The sequence below is a fragment of the Camponotus vicinus genome, unplaced genomic scaffold (genome assembly GCF_025532165.1).
Source record: "Camponotus vicinus isolate PSW18456_S1 unplaced genomic scaffold, iyCamVici1.0 SCAF_14, whole genome shotgun sequence".
Lineage (NCBI taxonomy): Eukaryota > Metazoa > Arthropoda > Insecta > Hymenoptera > Formicidae > Camponotus > Camponotus vicinus.
Genome location: NW_028141950.1, coordinates 14,743,171 through 14,763,259, shown reverse-complemented (window position 1 = coordinate 14,763,259; position 20,089 = coordinate 14,743,171). Strand labels below are relative to the sequence as shown.

General features: G+C 32.2%; 1 protein-coding gene and 1 pseudogene across 6 annotated transcripts in view; both read left to right on the top strand.

Moving 5' to 3' along the window:
• LOC145965791 (uncharacterized) overlaps nt 1–20,089 on the top strand; it is a 113,232-nt pseudogene that overhangs the window by 74,434 nt on the left and 18,709 nt on the right. The gene's annotated exons all lie outside the window — the stretch shown is intronic.
• On the top strand, nt 1,397–10,674 carry Nurf-38 (Inorganic pyrophosphatase Nurf-38). 5 transcript variants are annotated; one of them, XM_083087940.1, is made up of 9 exons: nt 1,397–1,519; nt 1,827–2,000; nt 2,625–2,863; nt 3,528–3,614; nt 3,709–3,772; nt 3,895–3,957; nt 6,664–6,874; nt 9,667–9,776; nt 9,903–10,050. In XM_083087940.1, the coding sequence occupies exons 1-9, from the start codon at nt 1,489–1,491 to the stop codon at nt 9,935–9,937; spliced, it is 1,014 nt and encodes a 337-aa protein (XP_082944066.1). In that variant the 5' UTR covers nt 1,397–1,488; the 3' UTR covers nt 9,938–10,050. The 5 variants fall into 5 exon arrangements, with proteins under 5 accessions (XP_082944066.1, XP_082944064.1, XP_082944065.1 ...); XM_083087938.1 differs by lacking the exon at nt 9,903–10,050 and adding an exon at nt 10,127–10,674 and having other exon boundaries at nt 1,474–1,534; nt 1,722–2,000; XM_083087939.1 differs by having other exon boundaries at nt 1,474–1,534.

Sequence of the window (20,089 nt, the reverse complement as noted above, 5' to 3'; positions counted from 1 at the left end):
TTACTAGAGTTCCTCAAGTAAGAGTTAGGACACCGCGTGATGATTTCTGATTGGTCGCTCCATTTGTAGGGAAGCAATGAGTGAGAAAGAGACAGAGAAAAGAAGAAGGAAGAAGACAAAGCTATTCGAGACGTGTCACGGTAAATAATGTATAGGTATGTATTAAAAATAAATTAATTTTTATATTTCATTTCATATAACGATTATTAAGTGATATTTATTAATAAAACGTATTCTTTTATTGTAAATTTATAAACTTAAAACTGAGATATAACTAACCTTAATGTAAAACTTTAAACTTATATATAAAAATAGTTTGAAAGATAATTTTAAAAATTGTTACAGATAAAATGCAATAAATGAAATATAAATGAAAAAAAAAATAAATGAAATATAAATCTCTATTTAATAGAATGTACATGATAGAATAGAATGATATAAGTCTTCCAAATTGCGCGCGCTACAGTTCCCTGTTAATGGCGGACGTTGTCCTAACTCTTACTTGAGGAACTCTATGCATTACTGTTGCGCAGCGCTTCGAAATCATTCCGTTTTATCAATGCGCATGAAGCGCTTTAATTATTCGGAACGGTGTCTGCGCATTCTATGCGCTAATACGATTTGAAAATGGTAAAATATTAAAAAAAATAAATAAAAATAGAATAAAATAATAAATACAAATAAAATAAAAAAATAAATAATAAATATAAATATAAATAAATATTAATAATAATAAATATAAATATAAATAAATAATAAATATAAATAAAATAAAATAATAAATCAAGGAAAAATAATATATTAATATTAGCTTGGCTTGCTTTCTCCATATCATTTTTATTTAAAAACAAAGTTATTATTTCATTAGTTTCTTCAATTAAAACTGGAAATTCATATAATTGTTGTTTTTCCATCGTCACAAAGAATCTGTTATCTGTTATTGCGTTCCGAATTACGCATAAAACGCATAGATCGCATAAACGCATCAACGCATCAACTGCCTCAAGTCGAGAGTAGAGGCAGTCAATGCGCTGGAAGGAGTGCTAAGAATTTAGTACGGTTAATACAATCTAGAGAATTCTCAGCGCTACTAAAGCGCTACCAATGCGCGCATTGGTTAAATCGGAACGATTTTCTGTGCAGTCTACGCGCTTCATGCGTAATTCGGAACGCACCCTTTGTGTAACAGAGAAAGCGATTCCAAATAGCGATGGCCTTCGTCGCACAGGCAGGCTAGGCTCGTAACAAAGGAGCGCTCATTCCAATTAGTTCTATAGTTCAATGGTCTATACTTACTATGGCCCATATTCTGAATCCTCTTTTATCGATAAAAGTGCCTCTAAAAGTGGTATATAAGCCTTCTGATTGGCTACAGGCCGCTTTTAGGAGCACTTTTATCGATAAAAGTGGTATATAAGCCTTCTGATTGGCTACAGGCCGCTTTTAGGAGCACTTTTATCGATAAAAGAGGATTCAGAATATGGGCCTATGTCTATAGTTCCACGCATGTACAATATCAGTGAAGTAGTCAATAGTATAAAATGAGATCCTATATTGTCACCGTTTAATTTATTTTTAAAAAATTTTGGATTAATTAAAAGTATCAAATAAGATTATATATTATATGCATATATATTATAATATACGCAAATTAATTATAATAGTTTAGTTACGTATGTAACAATATATTTAATCCATTCTGTGATCTCATCAAAATTGAGGGGTTCCGTGTGCCCATCACATATACGTGATACGTGTGACATCATCGTTGCGTCAAGCATGCGCAAAAAAATCCGGCCGTCTAACAATACTGTTGCACATGTTAGATAGCCTGCACATGTTACGTTGCCAGGGTATACTGAAACTCGTTACTTCGCAATTCATACCGATCAACAGATCAGTGTTGGAGCGGCTTAACACGTTTGTTAAAGTTTTTCAAAATATGTACACAATTGTTGAGAGGGGTGCGCTCAACAGCACAGACTACAGGATATTTTTCAGTAAGTAAATGTAATTGATGTAATTTGAACACTGACAATTGCGAAAGTCGGCGATGAAAATTATGTATAATCTTCATAAGGTCGAGGTCAAGTACATTTCCACGTAATATGCTCTTGATATTTTTCATGTATTGTATTATATAATCCAATACCGCTTTTCTAAATTCGCGAATGACACGAAATTGCGTTAAATTTAATATTCTGATATCGAATAGATTTAAATTCATAACACATGTCTATAACAGATCTGATTTTATAACAATAATTTGATCAGGAGTTCCAAGTTTGTTTCCATTCTGTTGCTTATAGTTCTAGAGAACGCAGATTTTTAAACAAAGTGTCTACAAATGATTTTTAGAAGCTAGACATTAATAAAATTTTTAATGTTAACATAGCTTATAATGTTAATACTGTACGTTACTACTATTTATATGAAAGTATAATGGAAAAGAATAAGGAAATTATATAGATTATATTGTATGTGTGTGTATATTTGTATATATTTTCTCAAGTCATATATTTTTTCCATATTGAAAGTTTGAGACATTTATATAAAAACTTATATATTATTCTTAACATTAGCAATATCTTTCTTCTAAGATATATTTTTATTCTTATGTACAGAAAATGATCTAGGAGTACCAATCTCGCCCATGCATGACATTCCACTTTATGCCGATGAAAAGAATAAAATAATGAATATGATTGTTGAAATACCTAGATGGACAAATGCTAAAATGGAGATCTGTCTGAAAGAAACTTTGAATCCTATCAAGCAAGATGTTAAGAATAATAAACTAAGATTTGTTGCTAATTGCTTTCCTCATCATGGATATATATGGAATTATGGAGCTTTACCACAGGTAAAAATTTTAACAATTGTATTTTTATTTATATACATATATAGTATATACATGAAATATTTCCCAGCAAACACAGCTATATAATTGTTATATAACATGTGTGTTACATATATTACATGCATAATTTGTAATTTCACACTTATAGATATAACATTTATAATATAATGTATGTTATATTATAGTTATATTGTTATATCTCGTATAGCATATTATTATTTCTTCCATTGTAATATTTATAATTTAATGATGATTAATTCTCTTCTGAAATGTTAAAGAAACATGTGCAATTGTATTAATTTACAAGAAGTATGTATCTATATGTAATCTCTTATTATGTTCCATATATATCTTGTGCACGTACACGTGCACGCACACATATATATATATTATATATATGTACAAATATAATTTAAGGTCTATAATTAGTTTTGTGAATCATGTACATTACTTTTAATATTCATACTTGTTTTACTATATTATTTACTAGTTATTAGTTTTTTAAAGAGTATATAACTTATAATTTGATAAAAGTTATTAAATTAATATTATAATAATTATTAAACTAGTTAATATTATAACTAATAACTTTTTTGTAATAATGCTAGTAATAATATATATATATATAATTAACAGACTGCTAGTAATAATAATATATAATTAACAGACATGGGAAAATCCTGAAGTTTTGGATGAAGCAACAGGTTGCAAAGGTGACAATGATCCTATTGATGTTCTTGAAATAGGTTATAGGGTAAGAGAGAAAAATAATTGCAGCAATGTATTTCACATAAATTATCTTATTCACCACATAATAAATATTGAAAAAAATATTTGCACTTATATAGGTTGCAAAGCGAGCTGAAGTATTAAAAGTAAAAATTCTTGGAACAGTAGCACTCATTGACGAAGGTAAATAAACGAGATAAAATACGTGTTGCAAAATATATTTGTTAAAATAATTTACAAATAAAATTTTATAATACACACATACACATATACATACTTTTTATTATAAAAAAATTTTATTTTAGGTGAGACTGATTGGAAGATTATTGTAATTGATGTTAATGATCCTTTGGCAAACCAAATGAATGGTAAATATATATTCTAATCTACATATTTATTATATTTTTATTATACAGGGTGATTCTGAACAAACGTTTGTTTTTAAAATATCAAATTCTTGAATGAATTCTAAGACGATTTTTCCTCTTGCAAAATTTTGCCCGGAGCTTAGTTTTTAAACTATAAAGGAAAATAGTTAACTAATTACGGAACGAGTACGAGAGGTAGGCAGTGACGGCGCGATATAGGCGATTACGTGGAGCGCTCGCCGCGATCAGCTGATTGTTATACGCGATGAGTGTAGCAATCACTGTGTGTGTGTGTGTGTGTGTGTGTGTGCATGCGTGCGTGCACATTCTCACACACACACACACACTTAGAATTCATTCAAGAATTTAATATTTTAAAAACAAACGTTTGTTCAGAATCACCCTGTATGTGTTAGGTGTTATATATATATATACACACACACACACACACACATATATGTACATATACAGGGTAGACCATTTTAATCAATATACGCGAATATCTCAGAAACACTGCGTTAAGTCGAAAAATGTTTCAGACATAAGTTGTATGCTTGAAGGGAGAAATAAGACGGTACCATTGGTATTTGATCTTGGGTGGCGTTGTCGAGGTCAGGGCAAGGTCACTGGATTTTTTAAACGGAACCCCCTATTTTTTATAACATTCTCATAGCTTATCTCGAAAAAATATAGTTGTTTTTGAAAAAAAATATGTAATTGTTAATTGCAAATTACATATTTTTTCTCCGAAATAATTATGTGTTTTCTTTACACCAATCGATTCCTCACATTATTTTATGCATAAAAGTATTAAGGTAAGATAATCGAAAAATGAATATTTTACAAGATATTTTACGGTTTATGTAAAATTAACAAATTATTTCAAGCCTCATAACTCGAAAAGTACTTAATAAAAAAATACTTTATTATAGTGTTTTGAAAAGCTCTCGAGGTAAGCTACGAGAATATGTAATAAAAAAGAGGGGGTTCCATTTAAAAAATTCAAAGTGTCCTTGACGTCACTCAAGGTCAAACCAATGGTACCGTTTTATGTCCCCCTTCAAGCCATACAACTTATGTCTGAAACATTTTTCGATTTAACGCAGTGTTTCTGAGATATTCGTGTGTACTGATTAAAATGGGTCTACCTTGTATACAGGGTGTCCTAGACCACCCGTACACCCCTTTTCTTTCAGAAACTAAGCATTTTAGAGAAAAATGTTTCAGACAAAAGTTGTTTGGTTTCGAGGGGGCCATAAGATGGTACCATGGGTTTGACCTTGAAGAGTCATTTGAAGGTCACGTGAAGGTCACTTCAATTTTTTTAAATGGAATACCCTATATATTTTTGCACATTCTTGTAGCTCATCTCGAGAGCTTTCCAAAACACTATAATTAAGTTAGTTTTCATTAAGTACTTTCCGAGTTATGAGGTTTGAAATCATTTCTTAATTTTACATAAACCGTAAAATATCTTGTAAAATATTCATTTTTCGATTATCCTACCTTAATACTTTTACGTACAAAATAATGAGAGGAATCAATTGGTGTAAAGAAAACACATAGTTGTTTTGAAGAAAAAATATGTAATTTGCAATTAACAATTCCATATTTTTTCTTAAAAACAACTATGTGTTTTCTTTACATCAATTGATTCCTCTCATTATTTTGTACATAAAAGTATTAAGGTAAGATAATCGAAAAATGAATATTTTACAAGATATTTTACGGTTTATGTAAAATTAAGAAATTATTTCAAGCCTCATAACTCAAAAAATACTTAACGAAAAGGTACTTAATTATAGTGTTTTGGAAAGCTCTCGAGATAAGCTACAAGAATGTGCAAAAATATATAGGGTGTTCCATTTAAAAAAATTGAAGTGACCTTCACGTGACCTTCAAATGACTCTTCAAGGTCAAACCAATGGTACCATCTTATGGCCCCCTCGAAACCAAACAACTTTTGTCTGAAACATTTTTCTCTCCCGGGCTTGGTTTTCGAGATATTCGACTGGATGGATTAAAATGGGCCACCAAATATATATATATTCGATTCAGAACATCTTTCGACATTGTCTGACGACACCTAGTTTCCATTCCTTTCGGTCTTCCCATTGTACCTCCGCGATATTTCTTTCACTCATTGATTTCTATCCACGTCCACTTCGGTCTTCCTCTCCTTCACCTTCCCGATAGTAGCTACTCTAACACTTGTTTGGACAGTCTGTTATCCTTCATTCGCCGAACATGATCGTACCATATTAATTATTTTTTAAGTTATTTATTGTAATCAGTTTTAAAATGGTAAAGCTATATGTATTAAATTATTTCTTGCTATGTAGAAACTTTGTATTCTTTTATTATACTCTTTATTCTATTATTCTGCTATTATTTGTTTTATTGTTACATTTGTCTTAGTAATATTCTAAAATATTAGAATGTTTTGAATTCAGTGAAAGTAAACAACAATTCAAATTTTATTATTGAATTTGCAAGAATTTATCTCAAGTTAAAATTACTAAACAGATGAAATGTCCTTGATACATCGCTTAAACAACCATTATATAATCATTTGATTGAAATTGATAGAGTTATATTTATTTTGACCTACACACTGAGAAAAACTTAGAATGCCTAATATTTTTGGATATAGTTGTATAAAAACTTTTTTATTATTTATCTAATATCTAATAAAAATTATTACAGATATAAATGATATCGAGAAACATTGTCCAGGTTTACTAAAAGCCACGATTGAATGGTTTAAGATATATAAAATCCCAGATGGAAAGCCGGAAAATCAATTTGCATTTAATGGTGAAGCAAAACCACGAGATTTTGCACTGCACATTATTGATGAAGTGCATCAACATTGGCAAAATTTAGTAAAACAGGAAGCTTCAACTGGAATAATATGGTTTATAAGTTTTTTATAAATTATGTTTTATATATGACGATAATTTTAATACAATTGCAAATAGTGATTTTTTTACATAAAGATAAATCAAAAATAGAATAAAATATTTCATACGAGATTATTTTCGAAAAATTTGAATTTGAAAACAAGTTTTTAAAATCATATATGTCAGTCAAAATGATATATGTGTGCTGACGTATTTTTTGTACTCCCATACAGCACACAAAGATTGCATACACATTGCAGCAATCTTTCACCGCAATATTGCAATGTTGCAAATTCACTGCAAAATGTTGCTGCACCATTGTTGTGGGATTGCAGCAACGTTAAAATGTCCGCTTTTAGGAATATTGCAATGTAAGATTGTAGCAATGTTACGGTGCAACGTATTTGTAATATTAAAACGCGTTTTCCTACAAATGCAGACACTGTTTTAAATTTAATAAATAAACTTTGAAAATATAAAAAAATGTTTAAGAAAGATAGGAAAAAATGCCTTTAGAAAAACATTTATTAGTGTTTTTTATTACATGTTTCTTAAATATTTATCTCAATATATACATACAATTATTTTACATACATTCGACACCAGAATATTTTAATATGTGCAATAAATGAACTATTTCCTATTTACCCATTCAATTGACAAAAATCTGTTTAATATTCTGAAACCCCCAATGAGAGATCCAGATTATTAAACAAAATATTTGTTTAATAATCTAGATCTCTCATTAGGATTCAGAATATTAAATAAACCAAGTCAGTTTATCAGAAATTGAACTGACACAAGACAAGAAATATAATTACTACATTAGTCCTTTGTAGATCTTATATCCACTTTAGATAACTTCGAATACGAGTTAGTTAAATTTAGTATTATACATGTTATACATTTTCGCTATGTTAAAACGTTGCTGCAACATTGCCAAAGTAATATTACAAAATAATGTCTCTGCATTATTTCTGCAATATTACACTCCAGTGAGCAATGTTATAACATTGCAGCAATGTTGATGCAAGCTTCTCTGCTGTATGGGCTATTATATTTTTATAGAAATTGAAATTCAGTTACATTTAATTAAGTAAATTAAAACATATCGTTAATGTTTAGAAATCTAAAAATCGAATTGAAATATAAATCTAAGAGAAGAAGTGCCTAATGGACCCTTCAAATTCAGTCAAATATATTCTTGATAAATTATTAAAATCAATTTTCTCGAAAATAAATCTTTGAACATAAACATTTTATTTATTTTTAAAAGTGCAATTGCATCATTGCATAACAGTTACATCTTATACAGTTCAAGCAAAATAATATGTTAATGATAATATGTCATACACGCATGCATGCATATATACAAATACATAGATATAGGGAATATCTCATTTTAACAAAAGCAGCTCTCTATATCTTCTAAACTTGACATACAAAGAAAGCCTCGCACAAGATTTATAGATTTTGAGAGAGAAAAATCTTAATCTTGAATTTTAAGTCCATTTTTTTCAACATTGTGAAAATTTAATTTTTTTAAATAGAATCACCGTGTGATTTTCACAGAAATCAATTCTTTGCAATATTCAGCATAAAAAGTTATAAAAATAAAGTGGTTAAAAAATTGAACAAGAAAAAAAATTAAATTTAGAGATTTATAGATTTAGAATTTCATTTTAATTTTACATAATTTTACTTTAATTTGACATTTTATATGAACTATAAAAAATATCTTACCTAATATTCATTTTTTTGACGATCTTGTTTCAATACTTTTATACACAAATTAATGAGAGCAATCAATTGGTGGAAAAAAGTTTAATTTTAATTGATATAAAATACAGTTTTTAAGAAAAATATATAATTGATTGTTGCAAATTATATATTTTATATATAATATGAGTATATATAGGTTGAGGCAAGAGATTCAGATGCCAAGTAGTATAAATCCACCCCAACTCGATTTCGATACTATCAGTACATTTGAGAATGCAAACAATACAATATATTATCAATTAATATAATATCTGTTTTCAAAATCAATTAAAAACTTGCAGTTAAAGTTTTAACTAGTTAAATTATTTATTATCAACTGTGCTGAGAGACGGAAAACAGTGGCGGATAGATCCTGGATGGCTATGATTAAGCTAGTTAAATTATTTATGTGTATTTATGGTAAAAGTAAATGTAAAAATCTTTATTTCTCAAATTTTTATATTTTGGATTTGTTTCAGCAAATGTCAAGCAACAGTTATATAACTGTTAGTTGTAATTTTTCATTCAACAATATATCCGTTATATAACACACGTATATTTGATGTTTGTTGGGGTACTACTTGGCATCTGAGTCACATATACACACATGCGCGCACCCACACGCATATACATACATAGGGTGCCCGGTATAAATATCACCTCTCGCGTACAGGTAGAACCATTTAAGTTGAATAAAAATTCTGTACTATTTTATGATTTTCATAATAATTAATAAGAAATTAATTTAAGAAGATCGACCAATTCGCACGCGAGAAGAAATAGCACATACGGCCGCTGAAACTTTAATGTTACACATAATTCGTATGTAGTTGTTGTCATTTGTAAGCTCTTCGTTGTGCACCTAGTAACCACATAACAGTGAGTCTCTTTTCGTCGCGCGCTAATAATAATAATAATAATAATAATAATAATAATAATAATAATAATAATAGTGTGTGTGTGTGTGTGTGTGTGTGTGTGTGTGTGTGTGTGTATGTGTGTGTATATATATATATATATATATATATATATGTTATTTTTACAGTTCTAATGTAACATTGGAGGGTAGTCCTTTTAAGATTACCACAGAAGTTGCTAAAAAGGTTTTAGAAAAAGAATTTGAGTCAGTAGAACCTCAATCTGTAGAACCGATAGGTAAGTTATACAAATAGCGATAGAAATAAATAAAAAATTTTATTTAGATTAAATAATTTTTTTTATTTATACTTATAAACTTTTTATATACATACATATTTGTAATGATATAATATTTATTTATAGTTGACAAATGTTATTTTATACATCCCAAACTATAACAGGAGTTATATTATAACTATAACAGTTATAACATAGCATTTTTTAAATTAAATATTCTATTTATATAACATTTCTGTATTTGCATGTCATAATTAAAAGTTTTATTTACTTACTATTGTTTTTTAATTATTTTTTTGTATTTTAGTTACTGAAATATTATAATATATGATTATAATATATGATTTCAGTCGATAAATGGCATTATATACATCTTAAATGAAGATAAGGTGAAAATATCTTTATTTACATATAATCAACTATATCGTGTTGGCATCTATTTTGTTCACATTCAACATGGAGTTTTGCCCAATGATTTTCAAGTTTTATGACAATATAATATCGATATTTTATTTAAATATAAATCTCAAATAGCATTTAAGTAATTTTTGATATATATGCGATACAATAACAAAGATTCAATCTTTTATTTATCATTATTTTTTGTTATAATTTTTTACACTTTTTCAAGGATATATTAAATGTGTAAACAACATTTTTAGATAAATTAGTTATAAAAACTGAACTGTAAGCTTTTTCAAATGTTTCGCATATATATTTTTCTTGTAATACTGCATTTATAATACATTGAAATTATAAAACAAATATATCTCATTATGGGTTGTGATACAATTGTTTTAAGCAAAATGAGAAATGAATGGGACGTGCGGTTTGTCTCCTCCTCAGTATTTGTTCAGTAATTTGTTAGAAATAACAATAAACAAAACTGGCTTTTGAATATAGATGTATATTATATTCCCATAAGTTATTTCATTTTATATCATTCTTATCAAATATGTATATTTGAGATATATATATATATTTTTTTTTTTACATTTTTGCTTCGTATTTTAATTGATTAAAAGCGAATTAAAGAAAATTTCTGATTTTTTAAATATAAAAGTTATACTTAAATGAAACTAAATATTATAACTACAGATGATTATTTTATTGGATGTATAGCACCATATTTTGTGGAAAACAGTACTTAAGATATTTGTATTTATATGATGTATTTAACAACAATTAATAGAGTTATATATATATATATATATTGTTACGACCCCGTGTTCCTTCCCTGCGGATTATTTGGTCACCTGTGACGTTCGGCAGAAGATCGTCTTCAAGCGCGTTGCCAAGAAGAATGTTGACAAGACGAATGACAGTCGAGTCGGAAAATAGCTGTCAAGTTATACGGACGCGTTCTCGCTTACGTGCGATAATTGTGTTATAAAACCCGTTGTGTTAATCTGTTGTTCGAGTGTGTTCTGTGTTCCTGATTAAAGTTCTTTGTTCCCCTTTAAAAGTGTCTCGTCATTTAACGCGATCCGCGACGGCCGTTCCTTAGGACGCGCGCGTTCGATATATATCGCGAAGTCATCGTCCGCGGGCGCAACATTTTGGGAGCTCGTCCGGGATCGACCGGACTGTGATTCAGTGCTTGGACTTGAATTTTACGAGTGGAAAAAAAAGATGTCGACAAACAACGACCAACGAGATTTGGCAACGGGCGTTTCAACTCGGAAGAGGATCTGCTCGGCGACTCCGCTTCCGGCTGCGGCTTCGGAACCGACGTTGGAGTCGACCACGTTCCAGGCGGCGATGAGGGAAATCCAACAATTGCGCGGAGAGCGGCTCCACGAACGGAACGAGTTCGAAGCCCAGCTTCGCCAGCGCGACGAGATGCTCCGTGCCATGGAGGAAAGGATGTTGCGGCTGAATGAACAGCTAAGTCGCCCTAATTTTAGAGAATTAGAGAGTCGAGCTGCTAGTGTGTCTAGTTGTGTAGATAACGGTGCGCGTGACTCAATAAATAGGGAGTTGGGCTATAAATTGAAGCCAGATATTTTTGACGGGTCGGTTCCGCTCAGAGAGTTTTTCTCTCAATTCGAATTAATTGCGCGGGCCAATCATTGGAGTGATGCCACAAAAACGGTGGCACTTGTCTCGTGTTTGAGGGGGAAAGCGCGTGCGGTCTTGGAATGCGTGTACGACATCGAAAGTTTGAATTTTGATGAATTGAAATCAAAACGAGTTGCGTTTCGGGGAAAGTTATCTGTCTCAATCCTATTACTCTCAATTTACGAACCGGAAGCAAAAATCGAATGAAGACGAGGCAGCTTTGGGTTCCGATATCGAATGTTTGTCTCAATTGGCGTATCCCGAATGTACGCATCAAGTTAGGGACAAAGTTGCCTGCGCGCAGTTTATTACTGCATTGTCCAATAGGTTCGTGAGAAGGACTCTGCAGCTTGAGGGAATCACTTCTCTGAAAATGGCCGTGCAAAGGGCGATGGCGGTTAAGACTATTCAAGAGAATAATTTTGAAAAACGTAACGATTTTGAGGGACGCAATAGAAATTTTGGAAATTTTAAAGGGACAGACAAGGAGAGAAACTTTAAAAACTTTAACGGGAAAAATTTTAATAAAACGGATAAAAATAAGAATAATAAGAATTTTAATAGCAAAGGGAATAATCAGGGGTTTCAGTCTGCTCAGGAGTGTTGGCAGTATGGTAACACGAGCCATTTTCGGGCGGAGTGTCCGTCTCTTAAAAAGGGTACTGGGGTAAACTAAGTTTAGTCGAACTTACTGGGGCAAGTTCGACGAGCGTGCGGAGAGCCCCAGACGAAAAATATGTTAATAATTGTAATAATTTGTCTAGACATAGAAAATTATTTTATTTTAAGGGTTTCGTTGATGGGCAGAATTGTGTTTTTAAGATCGATTCGGGCTCGGATGTCTCGTTAGTTAGACGGAATTTGATTAGAAAGCCGAAAAGGCAAATCCCTCTTGATCATTCTGATCGACTGAGGTATCCGACCAGAGAGGAAGTCTCCGTTGAATGTAAAATGGTCGTGTTAATAGAGATAGGGAAGTATTTAGTAGAACATCCTGTTTTTGTTACTGATATGATTGAGGATTGTTTGTTGGGAGCTCATTTCTTTTCAGCAATAAATAAGGAAGATGTTTTCGAGTTAATCTTTGGAAAAGTTGATTTCGGCGAGCAGGAGCAATTTGTATGTTCGCGTATAAGGAGTTGCTTCGATGAAGTCCCTCAGTTTTTAAGAGAGATTTTCAAAGGGAAAGATTTAACGGAGGAGCAGAAAGATCTTTTCGCCCAGTTCTTAGCTGAATTTCAGGATATCTTCTCTGAAGGAATAGTAGCTGGGAATTGTAATGTAGTCGAGCACACCATTAATGTAAATAATTCTAATCCTATTAAACAGGCTCCCCGTCGTATCCCTCTGAAGATGAGAATGGAAGTCGAACAGATTCTTGAGGAAATGAAGCGTCAAAAGGTTATCGAGGAGTCTCAAAGTCCATGGGTTTCTCCTGTGGTTATGGTTAAGAAGAAGGACGGCTCCATTAGGTTTTGCGTGGACTATCGAAAGTTAAATTCGGTGACTTCAAAGGATTCATATCCAATATCACGAATAGACGATATGCTTGATCAATTATCCGGAAACTCTTGGTTCTCTTCCCTGGATTTAAAAAGTGGATATTGGCAAGTTAAGATTCGTCCAGAGGATAAAGAAAAATCGGCATTCTCTATTGGAAACGGGTTCTGGCAATTTACCGTTATGCCTTTCGGCTTATGTAACGCTCCTGCCACTTTTGAACGTTTAATGGAGAAGGTATTACAGCAGTTATTATTTAAAATATGTCTAGTATATCTAGACAATGTTATCATTTTCAGTGGCAGTTTTGAAGAAATGTTGGGTCGTCTTAGACAAGTCTTGCGATTACGCATGGCTAATTTAAAATTGAATCCGAAGAAGTGTTTTTTCTTCAGGAGAGAGATAAAATATTTAGGTCATGTGATTTTCGAAAGGGGGATTACAACGGATCCTGAAAAGATTTCTTCTATTAAGGATTGGCCAATTCCTCGCACCAAAAAGCAAGTCCGTAGCTTCCTGGGATTCTATTCTTATTATAGAAAATTTGTCAAGGGATTTTCTCTGATAGCAAAACCCTTATTCTCATTAACCGAGAATGTTAGGAAATTTGTTTGGACAGAGCAATGTGACGCCGCTTTTAGAGAATTGAAAAAACGTTTGATGTCTTCTCCAATTTTATCTTTTCCCAAGGATGAGGGGCGATTTATCCTCGACACCGATGCTTCAAATCATGGGATCGGTGCTGTATTATCTCAAGTTCAAGATAGTGTGGAAAAAGTCATTGCTTATTTTAATCGTATTCTCAGCAAGACGGAAAGGAATTATTGTGTTACGCGTCGGGAGTTGCTTGCTGTGGTGGAATCTTTGAGAAGTTTCCATCATTACTTTTACGGAAATAAGTTTACGATCAGGACTGATCATATTTCCTTGCGTTGGTTATTATCGTTTAAGAATCTGGAAGGTCAATTAGCCCGTTGGATGGAGCGTATTCAACAGTACGATTTTGAAATAATTCATCGGAAAGAGAAGTTGCATGGAAATGCTGACGGGTTATCTAGGCGGCCTTGTGAGGAGGGTGGTTGTAGATATTGCAGCAAGTTGGATTCTAGGGAAGAGGAGTTGGTCGGAAGAATAATCCTAGGAGGGGGCAGTTGGGAAAATTGGAGAGAGGATCAGTTGGAAGATCCGACGATAGATAAGATTCTTCGCGGAAAGGAGGAGGACCGACGTCCTCTTTGGCAAGAGATTGTTTCCGAAGGGGCACCTAGTAAACTCTATTGGTCACAATGGGATTCTCGTACTTAGGGACGGAGTTCTTCATAGAAGGTGGGAATCTCCAAATTTAAAGACTTGCATTTTCCAAACAATAGTCCCGCAAAAAAGAGTTTCACAGATCTTGAAGGAGGCTCACGACTCTCCTTCTGGAGGGCACTTTGGAGTAAATAAAACCCTCGGGAAAATTCGAAAACGATTTTATTGGGCAACTTGTAAACAAGACGTTGAGGATTGGTGTAGGTCGTGTAGAACTTGTATAGCTAAAAAGGGTCCCTCTAATAAGGGAAAGTCTAGTATGCAAATTTACAATGTCGGAGCTCCATTTGAAAGGGTGCAGATGGATATCCTAGGTCCGTTTCCTACGTCTTCAGCTGGGAACAGATACTTATTGGTTGTGTGCGACTGCTTTACTAAATGGGTGGAAGCATTTCCATTAAGGAATATAAGAGCAAGCACTGTCGCAGAGATCTTTGTGAACCAAGTGATTTCAAGATTTGGTGTCCCCTCGGAGTTGCATACTGATCAGGGGAGAAATTTTGATTCGCGAGTTTTCCATGAGTTGTCTCATTTACTAGGAATTAAAAAAACTCGAACTACTTCGTTTCATCCGCAATCTAACGGGATGGTGGAGCGACAACATCGGACATTAACAGAATATTTGGCTAAATTTGTTTCCGATAACCAACGTGATTGGGATCGTTGGATAGGAATGAGTCTTCTGGCGTATAGGTTTGCCAAACATGAGACCACGGGAATAACTCCAGCTGAGTTATGTTTAGGTAGAGATTTAAAACTACCTCTAGATCTTCTTCGCGGTAATCCTCCTGGGAATGGGGTAAATTCTTCAGAAGAAAACTATGTTTCGAGATTGAAACTAAAGTTAAATGAAATCCATAGCGAGGTCAGGCAACGATTGAACATGAAATCTTCAAGAGCGAAAGCTTTGTATGACCGCAAAGCCCGTCGAATATGTTTCGAGCCCGGTCAGAAGGTATGGTTGTTCAATCCTCGAAGAGCTAAAGGAAAAACTTCTAAATTACAAAGCAATTGGGAAGGACCCTACGAGGTCGTAAAAAAATTAAACGATGTTGTATATTGTATTAGGAAATCTAATAGACATAGAAATAAAATTGTTCATTTGGACAGGTTAGCTTCTCATTTTGAAAGACGAGAGTAGACTTCTTTTAGGGAAATATTATTACACATCCGGGACCCGATTAGTACACAATGGAATTCGAAACCCAATTAATGGATAAGTTTTGTTTCTGGTTACTCGTTTGGTGTTTTTTTATTTATTTAAGGGAGAGAAATGCTGAGTTGCTTCAGAGTTGCGTCGGAGCGATCTGGCCAGATTAAAAACGGAAGTTAGAAGTCACAATTGAAGACTGCCTCGCCCGCGGTTTTTGAGCCGTGGTTTTCCCGCGAGACGAAGGGCAAATGCCGAGGCGTGGATTTGAAGAGTCCTTGTTGGACGATGGGTCCACGGTGACTATCCCCCTCATATCCGAAGAATACGGGACACCAGCCGAGGGAATTGGAAGATGTAAATTTGAAACGTCGATGGAGATTAGAGCGTATCGCTCGGTACCCTGCAGCAGCAGCTCAGGCTAGGGCAGGAAGGCAGGACGGCTGACTCTCCGGAAATCGACATACTGGCTACATGGTTCTACAGAGTCGTTCAGTACTTTTGGCAGGAGCCGAATTAGAACAAGAAGACTCGAGATCCTGCAATGGCATTTTGGGATTGTCGGGACGACAATCTTAGAAGACGGGGGGCAGTGTTGCGACCCCATGTTCCTTCCCTGCGGATTATTTGGTCACCCGTGACGTTCGGCAGAAGATCGTCTTCGAGCGCGTTGACAAGACGAATGACAGTCGAGTCGGAAAATAGCTGTCAAGCTATACGGACGCGTTCTCGCTTACGTGCGATAATTGTATTATAAAATCTGTTGTGTTAATCTGTTGTTCGAGTGTGTTCTGTGTTCCTGATTAAAGTTCTTTGTTCCCCTTTAAAAGTGTCTCGTCATTTAACGCGACGGCCGTTCTTTAGTACGCGCGGGTTCGATATATATCGCGAAGTCGTCGCCCGCAGGCGCAACAATATATATATACAGGGTGGACCATTTTAACCTTTAATGGAGAATAACTCGAAAACCAAGCCCGGGAGAGAAAAATATTTCAGACAAAAGTTGTTTGGTTTCGAGGGGGCCATAAGATGGTATCATTGGTTTGACCTTGAAGAGTTATTTGAAGGTCACATGAAGGTCACCTTCAATTTCTTAAATGGAACCTACTATTTGTCATTGCATATTCTTGTAGCTTATCTCGAGAGCTTTCCAAAACACTATAATTAAGTACCTTTTCGTTAAGTACTTTTTGAGTTATGAGGCTTGAAATAATTTCTTAATTTTACATAAACCGTAAAATGTCTTGTAAAATATTCATTTTTCGATTATCTTACCTTAATACTTTTATGTACAAAATAATGAGAGGAATCAATTGGTGTAAAGAAAACACATAGTTGTTTTTAAGAAAAAATATGGAATTGTTAATTGCAAATTACATATTTTTTCTTCAAAACAACTATGTGTTTTCTTTACACCAGTTGATTCCCCTCATTATTTTGTACGTAAAAGTATTAAGGTAAGATAATCGAAAAATGAATATTTTACAAGATATTTTACGGTTTATGTAAAATTAAGAAATTATTTCAAGCCTCATAACTCAAAAAATACTTAACGAAAAGGTATTTAATTATAGTGTTTTGGAAAGCTCTCGAGATAAGCTACAAGAATATGCAATGACAAATAGTAGGTTCCATTTAAGAAATTGAAGGTGACCTTCATGTGACCTTCAAATAACTCTTCAAGGTCAAACTAATGATACCATCTTATGGCCCCCTCGAAACCACACAACTTTTGTCTGAAACATTTTTCTCTCCCGGGCTTGGTTTTCGAGTTATTCTTTATTAAAGGTTAAAATGGTCCACCCTGTATATACAGGGTAGGCCATTTTAATCTACGCACTGAAATATCTCCAAATCCATAAGTTTAAGACAAAAATGTTTCAGACAAAAGTTGTATGGTTTCGAGGGGGCCATAAGAGGGTAACCATTGGTTTGACCTTGAAGAGTTATTTGAAGGTCACATGAAGGTCACCTTCAATTTCTTAAATGGAACACTATATTTTTTATTGCATATTTCTGTATCTTATCTCGAGGGCTTTCCAAAACACTATAATTAAGTTAGTTTTCATTAAGTACTTTCCGAGTTATGAGGCTTGAAATCATTTCTTAATTTTGCATAAACCATAAAATATCTAGCAAGATATTCATTTTTCGATTATCTTACTTTAATACTTTTATGTACAAAATAATGAGAGGAATCGATTGGTGTAAAGAAAACACACAGTTGTTTTTGAGAAAAAATATGTAATTGTTAATTGGAAATTACATATTTCTGCTAACTTTTATTTGAAGACATTGAACGCTCTATCTTTAATAGTTATAGTTACTTTGTACTATATTATACTACTTTATTCGGTACAAATAACTCTAAACCATTCACGCCAACTCATAATGTCCTCTAAGAAAACAATGCGCTTTGGTAAAAATGACGAAAACAATTGCACGTATATATATGCTCCGGTGATAGTGACCAGGAAAAATGCGCGTATATATACGCTAATGATGCAAATCCATTCTTAAAGAGTATATGTTAAGTCGATTACTCGAATATATCGAAGCGTTGAAGCCTCCTTTTCTGCGACGCTGATTGGATGCTGGCGCGTTGCGATATATTCGTGGTAAGTAGCGTAGCGCTCGAGCGCCTCGTCATCCATAACCTATTTGTTACTTTGCTCTTTCGTGCTACATAGTGTGTTAAGAAAGAAGTAAAAAGAATCTCGTGAAGAGGATAGAAAAAGGAGAAAGAGAAAAAGAAGAAAAGTCGAATAGAGAAGGTATGTATATAAATATGTGTATAAATAATGTTCTTTTTTAAAAGAAAGTATGAAAAACTTTGATCGCGAAAAGGTCATACCACTAGTACATATTTATATTTACAATTATATTTACAATATGTATAAAATATATAAGCTATATTGTAATTATATGTATGTACATATATATACATATACATATATAATATATATACATTACATATACATATGTACACATATATGTAAATATGTAAAATAATATAATATAAATTATATTATTTTTGTTTGTAGTTAAATTACACTAATAATTTTAAATCCTCTCTGCATTATTGTATGTGCTCTTAATAAAACATTAATACATATGCAAGATAATACATGGATCGTATAATAATACATACAATATAATACAATTGGTTCATTGAAAAAATAATAAGAATTATATATATGTATATTAAATTGTATATTCACTAAATTTTTATTAACAAAACAAATAATATTTCATAAATATTTCCTAATTCTTGCTATTTTTTTCAAAAATTCAAGTTATTTGTAAATATGCATTATATGTTCTACGTTATCTTATATGCGTAGTAATGATTTAAGAGTATATGTACTAATGCGAATAGCAATTCAATATTACTAATCTAATTTAAATATCGCAGGAAGAGTTTGCTTATAAAGAAGCTTGTACAACAAGCTTGTTATCCAGGAAATGTAAAGCTATTCCTTTATATAAGTTTTTTATAAGCAAACTCTTCTTGCAATATTTAAATTAGAACAAAACAAATAATATTTCATAAATATTTCCCAATTCTTGCTATTTTTTTCAACAACTCCAGTTATTTGTAAATATGCATTATATGTTCTACGTTATCTTATATGCGTAGTAATGATTTAAGAGTATATGTACTAATGCGAATAGCATTCAACATTACTAATCTAATTTAAATATTGCAGGAAGAGTTTGCTTATAAAGAAGCTTGTACAACAAGCTTGTTATCCAGGAAATGTATAGCTATTCCTTTATATAAGCTTTTTTATAAGTAAACTCTTCCTGCAATATTTAAATTAGATTAATAATGTTGAATTTTATTTACGTTAGTACGTATATTCTTAAATCATTACAATATGTTATTTATAAAAATTCATGTATTAAACTTTATCTTATATATATCATAATAATGTACTAATGTGGATAGATTCAAATTTATTAATTTAATTTAAATATTGCAAGAAGAGTTTGTTTATAAAGAAGCTTGTATAAAGAAGTGCCTATACATTTTTTAGAGTATTGCATATACAAGATAACTTATATATGTAATACATATATTTTTTTAAATAGCTTAGTTCATTGAAAAAAACTAATAAGAATTGTATATAGGTTACCCAGTCAGCAAAGTCTGTTCAAACAGTTTTTGTCAATTTCTGCTACAAATTTTTGTCGACAGTAAGATTGCAGATTGTATAAAAAATTTGTTATATCAAATAATGATAACAGAATGTCAGCAGAAATGTTACAAAACCTGCTGACATAATTT